The sequence below is a fragment of the Panthera tigris genome, chromosome B3 (genome assembly GCF_018350195.1).
Source record: "Panthera tigris isolate Pti1 chromosome B3, P.tigris_Pti1_mat1.1, whole genome shotgun sequence".
In the NCBI taxonomy this organism is placed as follows: domain Eukaryota; kingdom Metazoa; phylum Chordata; class Mammalia; order Carnivora; family Felidae; genus Panthera; species Panthera tigris.
In genome coordinates this window covers 145,794,205-145,805,985 of record NC_056665.1, presented here as the reverse complement: position 1 = coordinate 145,805,985, position 11,781 = coordinate 145,794,205, and the positions used below count along the sequence as shown (strand labels likewise).

The window sequence follows — 11,781 nt, the reverse complement described above, 5'->3', positions numbered from 1 at the left end:
CCCGGGCCGCGCCTGCGCCCTGGTCCCGGCGGTCCGCGGCGGGGCGGGCGGATCTCTTCTCTTCCCGGCTTGTCTGGAGTGTGACCTGGCGCCGCTCGGACGGGGGGGGGGGGGGGGGGGGGGGGGGGGGGGGGGGGGAAAGGGGGGGAAGTGGTCTCGCAGATGCTGCCCTCCTCCGCCCTTGGGGCGTGTCCGAGGCGCCGCTCGGAGCTCGGGGCTCCTCGGCCGGAGCCCTCCCCGGGCCCCGGCCGTTCGGGCCACAGGCTCTGTCCCCTCCTGGGTCCCAGGCGGCGCCCCCACCTCCCTGGCGGCCCTCGGGACGGGGCCTGGGGCGCGCGGGCGGCCCGGGAGGAATCACACAGCAGGCGTGGGAAGGCCTGGGGTTGCTCCCCAGGTTTATTAGTGTTTTGCATCAGCACCTTAAAATAGTCCACGTGGTCACATACGTGACAGATTAGAATCTATTCCCCAAAAAGGTTATTTACATTAATCCTGTGTTTCATTTAAAAAGAAAAAAAAAAAAACAAACCCTAGCAACACGTACATCCTAGAGACTAAATAATGCACGACGATGGATGGGGGTCTGCAGAAACGTAGAGGGGCACCCCTTGGCCTACAGGTTGGGACCCGGCGGTGGCAACCAAGGCCAGGCAGGTGACATGTGGGGACGCGGTCTCCCTCAACCCATGGGGGGCGGGTCTGGGGAAGGCGGTGAGGGACAAGCTCAGGTCAGGCGGCTGGCCCACAGAAGCAGGTGGCCCTGTCTCCTAAGGAGGAATCTGCCCCAGGGCAAAGGCCAGACCCCAGAGAGTGGCCAGGTCTTCCCGTCTGGGAGTGAGCACAGTGCCAACCGGGGACCCTCCCCGAGCTGCAGCCATGACGACACTGACTCAGGATGCTGGCCCGCAAGCCCTGAGGAGATGGCCCCCCAGGGCTGCTGATGTGGGAGGAGAGAGGAAGCAGTGGGCCAGGCTGGAGGGTGGTGGCTGGCCCCCACCTGGCCTTGCCCGGTGGCGACTGGCGGCTGCTCCTGCCCAGGACCCGCATGCCTCGCACCCCACACCGCCCTCCGTGTGCTTGCAGCTGCGCTGACTCGGTCACAGATGGCTTTGGCTTCTGTGTCATCTTCCTTTGAGGGACAAAGTGCTTTCACGTGGGTCCTCAGAACAGCTCCATGAGGTAGGCAGGGCGCATGTGACCAATAGGAAAACCGAGGCACAGGTCTCTGAGAGAGTCACGGTGGCTGGGGCTGTCTGTGTGACCTCCTGGGCCCTGGGGACAGTGTGGCGGGTGAGCCCCATAGCACTTAGGCACAGGACAGACGGCAACCGGGCTCTGTAGGCCCAGCGGCATAGGGTGGGGGCGCTGCGTGCCCTCCCGTGTGCACGAGGACGCAGCTGCAGAAGGGGATGGGGAGGCACATTTGGGGGGGAGGGTCCCACGACGGGGTGGAAAGCAAGCTTTGGGGCTAGAAGCTATGTCAGGAGCCTCACCTGTACCTCCTTCCTACAGAGTTTGACCTCTGGAAAGGAGCCTTAGGGAACCCAAGGCCCTGAGGCCCCGTGGTGGGAGCAAGACCAGCGAGGCTCACGGTCGCAGGGCCCGCTTCTGAGGATGGCTGCTGGCAGACATGTGGCACGGGCACAGGCTGCCTGAGGCGCTGGGCTCAGTGGCCAGCCTCCAACCCTGGTCCTTCTGAGCCAGGGGTCAGCCTGGTCCCCAGTGCTGTCAGAGGAGGAGTTCGGGCCATCCTGGGGAAGGTCCTCGGCCCGCAGGCAACCCTGAGGCGGGGCCACACACAAGGTCAGGCCCTGTCCTGTTTCCCAGCTAGCCCAGGGACCCCTTCCTGCCTTGGGGGAGGAAGGAAGCCGGTAGGTCACAGGTAAGGAGAGTGGGCCACCTCACTCCCCCAGGGTCATACCTGCCTGTGCCACGGGCACTGTTTTCCGAGCACAGCCTGCATGGCGCCGTGGGTGGGCTACCGCAGGGTCCCGGAGCCACAGCTGCCAACGGATGGGAACTGGTGGGCTCTTCCTGTGGACACTGGGCTGGACTCTGGCTGCAGGTCAGGGTGTCCCTTTCCTGCCGCATGGGAAGGCAGGGGGCAAGGCTACCACCCAGGGTGGGACTCAGACCCAGACCCTCACTCTAGGGGGCTTGGCGCAGAGAAGCCGGGGCTCCCTGCCTCTTCGGGGTACTCCCAGCGGTACCTACGGCTCCAGTGGGCTTGGCGCCTGTGCTCAGGCTGTGCTACCTGAGCTCTTGCTGGCCACAGAAGTGGGCGTGGGCCCAGACACCCCTCAGCCGGCAGGTGGGCCCAGGGGGCTGGGCGGGAGGAGGCGGCTGAGTGGGCTGGGGCCAACTTCGGGGCCACTGTGCTTGCCGAGTTTGGGGCAGGGGCAACCAGCAGAAGCGTAGTGACAGCTCGAGAACAGCCAGAGGGAGAGTGGCGGGGGGGGGGGGGGGGGCGAGGCGGGTGCTCTAGACGGGGGGGGGCTAGGACACGCGACAGCGACAGCGACAGCGCTGGCTGGCTCCGCCCCAGCCCCCGGGGGCCGCTGGGACGTCAGAAGAGCAATGTCCCTTTGGCAGCTACCTTGTAACGTGTATTTAAAAGCATTAAAAATATCTGCTACTAGAAAACCCCCACTGCCCGCGAGGCTGGAGTTTATTGGGAACCACAAGTGGGCGGTGCTGGGGCGTCTCCCGCCTAGTGGGCGGCTGGGCCCAGGCCCGGGCTGTCTGGCCTCCAGCCTCTGGCCACCCAGCTCCGTGTCTGGGCCCGTAGGCAGCCCGTGGATCTGCGCGCTGCCCGCCTGACCCCAGCTCCCTGAGGAAGCAGTCCTGGCTTTCAGGAAGGACAGGACGCGAAGGTGAGGACCCTTCTCGCTGGGGGGGGGGGGGGCTTGGGAGGTCCTGAGGCCAAAACACACCTTTCGTGATTCTCAGAGCTCAGCGCTGTCCGCCTGACCTCCCACCCCGCCGGCACATCTGGTTATCGAGCAGGGCAGTTACCAGGCCCCGGTGGGGAGCCTCCCCGTGAGTTTCCAGGTTGAGAGCACATTCATACTTAAGACTGTTTCTCTTTGTGTTTTTAAGTGTCTCCGTAGTAAACTGAAATGTTAACAGAAAAGCAGCTGGGCCCTCCTGGCGCGCGCCGTCCAGGGCTCCGGGGTGGGGCTAGCAGGCGGACTTGGAGTGTCCGAAGATGCAGATAGGGAAGTGCTTGACGTGGGAGGACCACTGGGCCGCCAGCTGGAAGAACTTGACGTCATTCCACTCCACACCGTCGATGAGGACTGTGGGGACAGGACCGCCTGACCCATCTGCCCAGCACGCCCCAGGACAGGGCTGGGGGAGCCACCGGGGGACCCCCCCCCCCCCGCAGCCACCAGCGGTGCCCAGCTTCTCCCTGACCGCGAGGACCTGCTCTTCCACAGCCCCTCCGCCCTGGCTGGGGTCTGCAAAACGGATTAAAACGCCGTGCTCTAAAAGCAGAAAAGCAACAGAGGAAGGCAGGGCAGTTCTGGACCACAGTGGTCGTCAGACTGGAGCTCCTGGAGAGAAAACCGTTCCGGGCTCCATATGCTGAATTAATTAGCTGCAGAGTATCTTCTATAAAAAGTCTGAGATACACAAATCAATCTCTTAAGAGAACAGAAAGGACTGAGAAATCATTTCTGAGAATAGAATTTAAAAAGCTCTTCTCCGCACACAAGTGCTTTATCCGAACGTGTGATACGCATTTCATGGCAAAACGAAAGCGTTTCCAGAGGTGAATTTTCAAGAACACTTCAGCCTTCCCTGGTTCACTTTCATACTTTAGACAGGACCGATGGGACCTTGGGTCAAGGACCTGACTCCCCGCGGGTTCCCCTCTGAAGGAAGGACACGTGGACAGGTGACCTCTCACGAGTCCTGAGAGCCTCCCGCCGCCCCGCCCCCTCGCCAAGCACTCACCCCTCAGCATGTTCTGCTGGTGCTTGGCCGTGCAGATCAGGCGGCTGATACCCTCGATGCACTGGCTCTTGGACTCCACATCCTTGTCCTTGGTTTTCTTGGGCAGAAACATCACTAGGAGGGAAAGGGCTGCAGGGCTCAGCCACAGCCCTCGGAGCCCGGCCTCCCCGAGCCACCCACATTCCACAGTGGCCATGGCCACCAGCCCTCCCACCCGCCCAGGTAGCCTCTGGCTGTGGCTGTGGTTGGCGCGGCCCCCAGACCCGTGGTGACCTCGGGACCTGCAGGGCTGCCCCTCCGACTACCCCGACGGTCAGCCTGCCACCCCCACCTCACCCTTCTTGTTCTTCTCCTTGGTGACCACGGTCATGGACATGGCAGGCGTGGCCACAGCCTCGCCGCTGCCGGGCAGCCTGCTGACCTGGAGAGACCGGAAGGTGCACTTGAGCGTGTTTTTGGTGGCCGGCAGGTCCTTCTTCTCCACCTCTCTCTTCCTGTCTGCGGGCGGGGCTGCTGTCCAGTAATCCACCTGCAGCCCCATCAGCTCGGCGCCGACGCCCTGGCTGCGAAAGCAGAGGGGGCCTCACTCCTCTGTCCTGGCTCGGTGGCCGGCACGGGCGAGGAGGTGCCAGCTGGCGTCCGTGCCGCTCAATGCGGGGGGGACGACCCGCAGTGGGCGCCCAGCAGAGTGGAGCCCCAGTCCTGGAGCCCACTGTGGTCCATTCCCTGGGCTCTTGGGAGAGCCCAGTCTGGGCCTTGCGGGCGGGCACAGCGGCCGTGCTGAGGTCACCCAGGGGCGCCTGGGTCCGCCACCCGTCTGCCCTCTCAAGCCACCCCTTTGAGTCTAGAGGGCCAAGGTCAACCAGCCTCAGCTGAGGTGTGCCCCCGCCCCCCAGCCGTGGGAGCTGGGAGCAGCCCTGTGACCCTGTGACCCACGTGGGTGTGAGGACATCCTCAGACCCCTCAAGTTTTGTTTGGGTGAGTTCTACTCAAGAGAGAGCCCAGGGCGGCCGGGAGAGCTGCTGAACACCCCACGCTCTAGTCCCTACAGGGACCCACATCCAGCCACATCTTCCCCGACCCCCCCTGCCCCGTGCATGCGGAGCACCCCCCACTCACTTACTCGGTGTGGTTTCGGTCCCTGGCGCCACGAGGGCTGGGGGGGACATACCAGGCCAGGGCCTGCGCTGCCCCTACCTCACGGGGCACCCGATCCCAAGCAAGCCCGTGTCTTCCCAGAGGCTGTTCTGAGCCCACCCTCTGGCCAGACCCTCAGGCTTCCTGGCATCCCGGAGGTGCGGCCAGCGGCCGGGAGCGATTGTCCGCATTCTCTGGCCATCGGGGGTGCTCTCAGATCGGGTGGGGCGGGGCACCTGTGTGGCACGGCCACGTTTACCTGGGGGAGGACAGGCCCCCGCTCACTGACGGGGAGGAAGGCGGGGTAGGGGAGGCCTCCTTGGCCGCGGGAGACGTGGACGGCGGGGTGGACGAGAGCACGCTGGAGCCCGAGGGGGCTGCGTCATCCGAGTCACCTTTGGGAAGAAGTTGGGCAGCCTTGAGTGCCCCTGTGTCTCTTTCCCCAGGGCAGCCCCAGGGGCCGGGGAGGGCCCGTGCGGGGAGGTGGGAGACCCCGAGCTGGAGAGGAGCCGCCGGGCCTCCCACGGTGGGGCGTCCCTCCCCTTCCTGGCCCCGAGGGCAGGGAGCGTGGGGTCACCTGATGTGGCTGAGGACGGTTCCACGATTCCAACCTTCACCACCTAAAAGGCAACGGGACGCTGGCTGGCAGCAGTACCAGATCGTCGGCCAGCCCGACTGTCAGTGCCAGGGCTCCAGACGAAGGCCCAGTGCCGTCCTCCCTCCGCCGCCCGGCCACTGCGTCCTGCCCCACCCTCTCTGGGAGCTCCTGGGGTGTGGCAGTGACCCAGTTCTTCCTGTCCGCGGCACAGGACCCTCCCATGGCATGGGTGTGCTGGGGAGACTCCACAGAGCTGCGGTACCCCTCCGTGGCCATCCCGCCACCCGGGGGTAGGGGGCACAGGCTCCACACTCCGGCCCTCAGCAAACTGTGTGCATGTGTGGCCAGCCTGGCCCAGAGGTTGGTGAGACCCGGGCACTGGTATGCGGAACCCCTGCCCAGCGAGGGGCAGAGGCCGCCCTGGGGCCTGCCCCGGGCACCCGGTCAGACAGATGCCATTCCAGACGGCCGTGCGGGCCAACCAGCGCGGGAGTCAGGAGTCACGTTAAGCGGGGACTCGTGCCTCGGTTACACAACGGTGTTTTAAGTGTCCACAGGGGGGGCCTGCCCGTCACTACAGAAGGTTCCCCAAGACCGGCTGGACTCCTTCCCTCCCAGGAGGGTCGGCAGTGGCCCTGACGCCTGGCCAGGGTAAAACCACGGCCTGCTGGCCTGCTGCGCCTGGGCCCTGTCTGCCCCTGGCTCTCGCAGCAGGTGCCTGGGCCAGGGGCCACACGGGGAGGTAAGAGGCCGTGAAGCGTGGCATGGCCCGGCCGGCGCATAGGAAGTGAACTTCCCGATTCACACACACCGCAATCCCCACTGAGCAGCCTGGCGTGGAGGCAGGCCCCGTCCCACAGCTCCTGAGGGACAGAAGCATCCTTCTGCCCCTCCTGGGGCACCCACCCACAGCCGAGTCTGACACAGGCCTCGTGCCCAGTCAGTGCCGAGAATTGGCCCCTCCTCGCCTCTAGGTGAGCTGTCTGCGTGCACAGGTCAGAGAGCTCACGGCCCAGCCCTGCTCCACACAGGAAGAAAACAAGAAGCTTTAAGAGGGCTGGGGGGCAGATTTTAAGGAATCCTCTGCTCAAATTGGTGAAGAAGGTTCTGGAACTTAAAGGTAGTGCAAGCATCCCAGCAGAGAAGTACTCACCCCTACAAAGGGGATGAACTTTTGTGAAGATTCCTCGTCAGGGCTAAGAACACAAGAAACACACAGTTACTCCTCTCTCGGTGTGGCTGGCAGTGCCCGCACCACACCCACACCTGTCCCTGCAGCGGCCCGACCTCCGACCCCAGGGTCATCTCTCTGCACCTAAGGTCAAGAGGCCAGCAGGGAGCTCCATGGGAGCCCAGCTTCCTGGGGGAATCTGTTGTCCATCCCAGGTGACTGGTGCCCCGAGGGCCTGCATTCCGGCTGGGCCCCCAGACAGAGGTTTCCCACGTGTGTCCCGGGACACCCCCCCCCCAACCCCGCCCTGGACACTGGTCTTCCTCCAACACTGGGGGTGACCACAGCCGGGGTGTCTAGGTTTTCTCCAGATAGTCCGGGTAAAGTCCAGGGCAACTAGAGAGAGGAGACTGGGGCAGCGGCGGGTCCCAGGCCTCTGGCCTGCACACACCGTGCTCTGACAGAGCGACACCCCAAGAGCAGCCAGAAGGGGAGACTGAGGCTTCAGGGCCATGCTGTGGTCGGAGGCTAGCCAGCACTGGTGGCAGAGGAGGTGCCACACGGCTTCCCTGAGATCGCTGGTCACAGCCCATCCTCGGTGAAGGCAGCCATGTCCCAGGGCCCTCGGGGAGAGGAGGGCAGAAGCCAAGGGGATGTGGACTCCCTTCTGTCTTCCGTGGCCCAGGCGGGCACCCGTCCTGCCGCCCATTTCTGTACCGGGCATTTGGATGACAGGCCTCCACCTCGGGGCCTGGGCTGCAGCCTGAGTTGCTCTCCCCGGGGAGGGCTTGGCCACCAGGTGCACTTGGCCTCTAAGAGCGTCTCCTGGCCTGGGGAAGACCCACAGGGCAGGCCCAGTCCCGGGCCTCCTGTCCCTCCTGCGGCCTCCTTGCCTCTCCGGGCCATCCTCCCAGCTCTGCTTCAGTCTCACATCCCCAAATCTCAGAGCTCACCCTCAGAAAGCTGTGCCCAAGGTGCTGGCCAGAAGGGGTCCCCGGGCACAGGGCCATTCAGGAGAAGTCCCTGCAGATGGCAGGCTCTCCAGCCCGCCCATGTGGGGACAGAAGCCCGTACCTGGCCAGCACTCTCCACTAGACATGCACCGGGGCCAGCACGGAATGCACGCACGGCGCCCAAGGCGGTCCCGGCAGGAGCCGCTGCCCCCTCCCTGCGGCCTGGCACCCGCGTGAGGGGACAGCAGCCGGCAGGCCCCTGGGCACCACCTGGACACGGGGGCCTCCGCCCCAGCATCGCCCATCACGCCTCCGAAGGAGGCCCGGCAGACGTCTCTGGACAAAAGAACCTACAGATTCGGGCCGTCCCACTGAAATGACCAAATCCCCAGCCTTTCTGACCTAAGGGGAATAGAGTTTATCCATTTCAGAGAACAGCAATTCGAACCCTGTGCCCGGCCGGCTTTCGCATGCGAGAGGGCGCAAGACAGGGTCCTCAGGGGGTCCCCAGCCCGGTGTGGGGGAGGCTCTGCCCCACAGGGCCCCAGGACCCTCCCCATGAGCAGCACGCAGGGAAGGCAGACAGAGGCCTGCAGGGGCGGACAGGAAGCACGGCCACACAGGGATGTTGCTGGACTCTGAGAAGCCAAGCTGAGCCGCTGGGCCATGCAGACAACACTCAGCACTTGACAGGCGCCCAGCGCGACAGGGGTGACACCGGCTTGCCTAAACTCGGGACACAGACGAACACGCGTGTGCCTCTGTGGTGAGGGCCCCTGGGTCTGGCTCATGAGACCACAAAACGTGCCTCAACAGGACACTGGGGGCACAGAGCTGAGGGGTGCTGAGGACATGGGGCGCTGGGCGTTCCCTACCCCGGTGCCCTGAGGGAGCCTCCCGGGCCACACACAGCCTTTGTGGTCTGACCATAGGCCACGGACTGGGTGCTGTGTAGACCGTCCGTGCAGGTGTTCTCACAAGGGGCAAGTGGAGACAGGCCCCGAGGGCCATGCCCACCGCGCACCTGCTGCTGGTCTCCTGACCCATCTGTTCTCTGTCACCATCTGCTGACCCCCTGGTCCTGGGCTCTGAGGGTGGCCAACACACTGGGCCTTCACGGGGCTCCACCCAGGGTGTCTGGAGCCCCCACCCCAGGTGCCGGTGTCACCACTGTGACGCACAGGTGGGGGCAGAAGGCACGGGACGAGGGCCAGGGTTCCCTAAAGCCCTGGCTTGAGGCTCAGAGGAGCCAGCGTGGGAGAGACGAGACGCTGTGGCCAGGCAGCGAAGCAGGCTGCGGGCTTCTGCGGCGGTCGGCAGGCACACCGCGGCTGGCCTTTCTTTAGTCACAAAGGCTTGTTTAGCAGGACAACGTGGGGGCTCAGACCCCTCCTCCTGGTCTGTCTCGGGGTTCAGCAGGAGCGCTGCCTAGAGCCCGATGACCCTGCCCTGGCTGGGCTTTCCCAGGAGAGAAAGAACCCAAGACCCGGGGTGGGAACAGGGTCCCAGGGGAGGGACCTGGCAGGCAGGCCGCCAGGACAGGAAAGGGGGCCCCAAATGAAATGGCAGCTCTAGGCAGGTCCCGGTGTTTGGCTCCCAACGTGCAGGTTTTCAGAGGGTGGAGCCACCTGGGGGTGGGGGGGAAGCCCTTCATTGCACATAGGGGGTCTTAGTGGTCTGGCCACCCGTCCAGTTCAGCCACAAGAGTCGGCTGGGAAACCCTCTGTGCTGTCCGCAGCCCCGGGGCCCAGGCCAGGGCGAGGCTCCGAGTGCGTGCCACCCCAGGGCAGGCCCCCCACCCTTCTGCCTGGACACCCCGCCTGCAGGATCAGCATTCATGCTGTCCTTGCGGGGGACGGGGGGAGCCCACGAGCCAGGTTCACAAATACACTGAGCCGATAAGGAGGCCCGCATGCGGCCGATGTGGCATCAGTGGACAGTGTCTCGTGGTGGTACCCCATGCACCTGCCTCTAATTTGAGAGGTGGGGCCAGCGTGGCTTCAGAAACACAGACGCTCACTGAGGGGCTAAACGTGGCCACGTCTTCAGCTCAGACTCTGGACTGAAACGGACAGAGGAAAGCCTGTCCAGCCCGATGTCTTGGTTCCTTCAACCGGGTGGGGGCCCGAGAGCAAAGTCCTGACCGGGGTGGGGGCGGCCACCTGCCTGCTGCCCAGCTGGGGGGCCCTGCCTGGCAAGGCGCCGCCCCTCCCCGGCCCACAGAGAGGTGGCTGGAGGGTAAGTGACGCACCCCACCTGCTCATGCTGCTAAACAGCCCTAAAGACCAGCCTGGGGACAGGGGACGGGGTGCAGACCCAGGGACAGCGGTACCTGAGGGTAAAGTCAAAATGAAAGTTCTTTTTCCTTTTCAGAAAGCCACCAAGAGAGAAAACACAGACACGTTACTGTGCTGAGGGACAGGACGTGCCTGCAGGTGCAGCTTGGGGACGGCACGGCCCTCGCTCAGGAAGAGCCGGAGCTGCGGGCGGACCCCTCGGGAGGGCCGTCCCGCGCCCCTCGGACACCGGCAGAGACGCTGCGGTCTGCGGGGCCCGCCCTGCAGCCCACCTCCCCACCTCCCGGGCCCTGGCCCTCGCCCACTTGGGCCTGGCAGCCAGACCTCTGCCCGCCCTCAGCCCCAGCGCCCACTGCTGCCCGGCGTCCTGCCCCGGGGCAGGGCGAGAACCGTCTGCCGGCCGGGAAGCCGGGCAGTCGAAGGAGCCTGTGCCTGTGTTCCAGCAAGCAGGTCGCTGCTAGGGCTGGGCGGCGTGACCGCCGCCTCTGACCCTTCACGGTGAGAAATTCCAACATACGAGATGGAAAACACCAGACTGCCTTCTTCTGACCGATACGGAGGAGGGCCTGGGGCTGCCGGGCCCACCCGAGGCCTCCCCCAAGCCCAGCCGGGTTGGTCCCTGAAGGCCACCCCGAGGAGCCCCGGGCGTGCTGCCCGGGGGGCCGAGAGCCGCAGCCACGGCGGCCCGTGTCTGCGGCGTGGAGCCGGGTGCACCGGTACCCACCCTCCGCCTCCAGCCCCGGCCACGGCCTGCCCGGCCCGGGGCCCCACGAGGTACCTCTTCTGCTTGTAGGTCAGCATGGCCTCCGCGATGGGCAACTGGTGGGCGCAGTTGGCACCCGCGATGTACTGCGTGATCCTCGACACGATGTCTGGCGTGTCCTGCGCTGCAGGAGGAAGCCGGGCAGGGTCCGTGGGGTGCCGCGCCTCTCCCCCCGCTCCACCTGTCTGCCCCGGGCCCGGCCCAGGAGCAGTGGCCATGCTGAGGGCGCCAGAGGGGGCCCTCTGCCCTCCCCGCTCAAGGGGTCCCGGGCAAGGGCAGCAAGGCCGCTCCAGGTCCCCAGGAGCCCCCGCCCCGGGCCCAGGTGGACAGAGCAGGGCACCCAGCTGCTTCCCACAGAGGCGCGGCGGGGGCGGGGAGGCCTCGAGGCCTCACCCGCCAGCTCACCCTCACCCCGGGCCTCACCGGCGCTCTGGGCCTCCAGCTTGTTGAACAGGTCTTTCCAGGCCAGGTCCTGGAAGAAGTTGTTGTAGCGGTAGTCCACGGAGCCCAGGTACCTGGCCACAGGGTGGGAGCCTGCGAGCCACGGGGTGGAGGGGGGGGGAGGTCAGGCCACGGAGTCTGCGGCCTCCACCCGGACAGACGTGCCGTGCGGCCCCACCAGAGCCCTCCCCACGGGCCGGGGGGCGTCCTGCAGACCACAAGCGGGGCTCGGGCGCCAATGAGTCTCCCCCCAGGATCCAGCACTTTCCGACGCGCTGACGCTTACGGATTTGGTCATAAAACGAAATCGCGTAAGCAAAAACGAAGAGTGCGGTCACCCAGGGTTTGATGACGTAAAAGGCCTCGTGACCACCCCCACCCTATCTGTGACGACAGCATCGCGCGAGGCACGTGCGGGGCCGGCACGAGAGGGGCGCGTGTGGCGCATCGCCCCCCACGGC

The 11,781-nt window shown here is 65.6% G+C and overlaps 1 protein-coding gene and 1 long non-coding RNA gene across 3 annotated transcripts in view; both read right to left on the bottom strand.

The window, feature by feature from the left end:
- Nucleotides 1-366: 366 nt before the first annotated feature.
- On the bottom strand, nt 367-1,585 carry LOC107180836. The gene is made up of 2 exons (XR_001511567.2): nt 1,494-1,585; nt 367-1,272 (listed from the first exon to the last, which is right to left on the bottom strand). It is a non-coding gene; the product is annotated as an uncharacterized LOC107180836 (long non-coding RNA).
- A 1,045-nt stretch (nt 1,586-2,630) lies between these two features.
- PACS2 (phosphofurin acidic cluster sorting protein 2) overlaps nt 2,631-11,781 on the bottom strand; it is a 53,671-nt gene continuing 44,520 nt past the window's right edge. For both annotated transcript variants that reach the window (XM_042990745.1, XM_042990746.1), the window contains exons 17-24: nt 11,303-11,413; nt 10,895-11,003; nt 6,849-6,891; nt 5,675-5,717; nt 5,357-5,492; nt 4,297-4,523; nt 3,961-4,074; nt 2,631-3,299 (exon numbers count right to left, since the gene is read on the bottom strand). In XM_042990745.1, the coding sequence (XP_042846679.1) occupies nt 3,181-3,299; nt 3,961-4,074; nt 4,297-4,523; nt 5,357-5,492; nt 5,675-5,717; nt 6,849-6,891; nt 10,895-11,003; nt 11,303-11,413 (902 nt within the window). In that variant the 3' untranslated portion in view covers nt 2,631-3,180. The remainder of the gene's footprint in view (nt 3,300-3,960; nt 4,075-4,296; nt 4,524-5,356; nt 5,493-5,674; nt 5,718-6,848; nt 6,892-10,894; nt 11,004-11,302; nt 11,414-11,781) is intronic.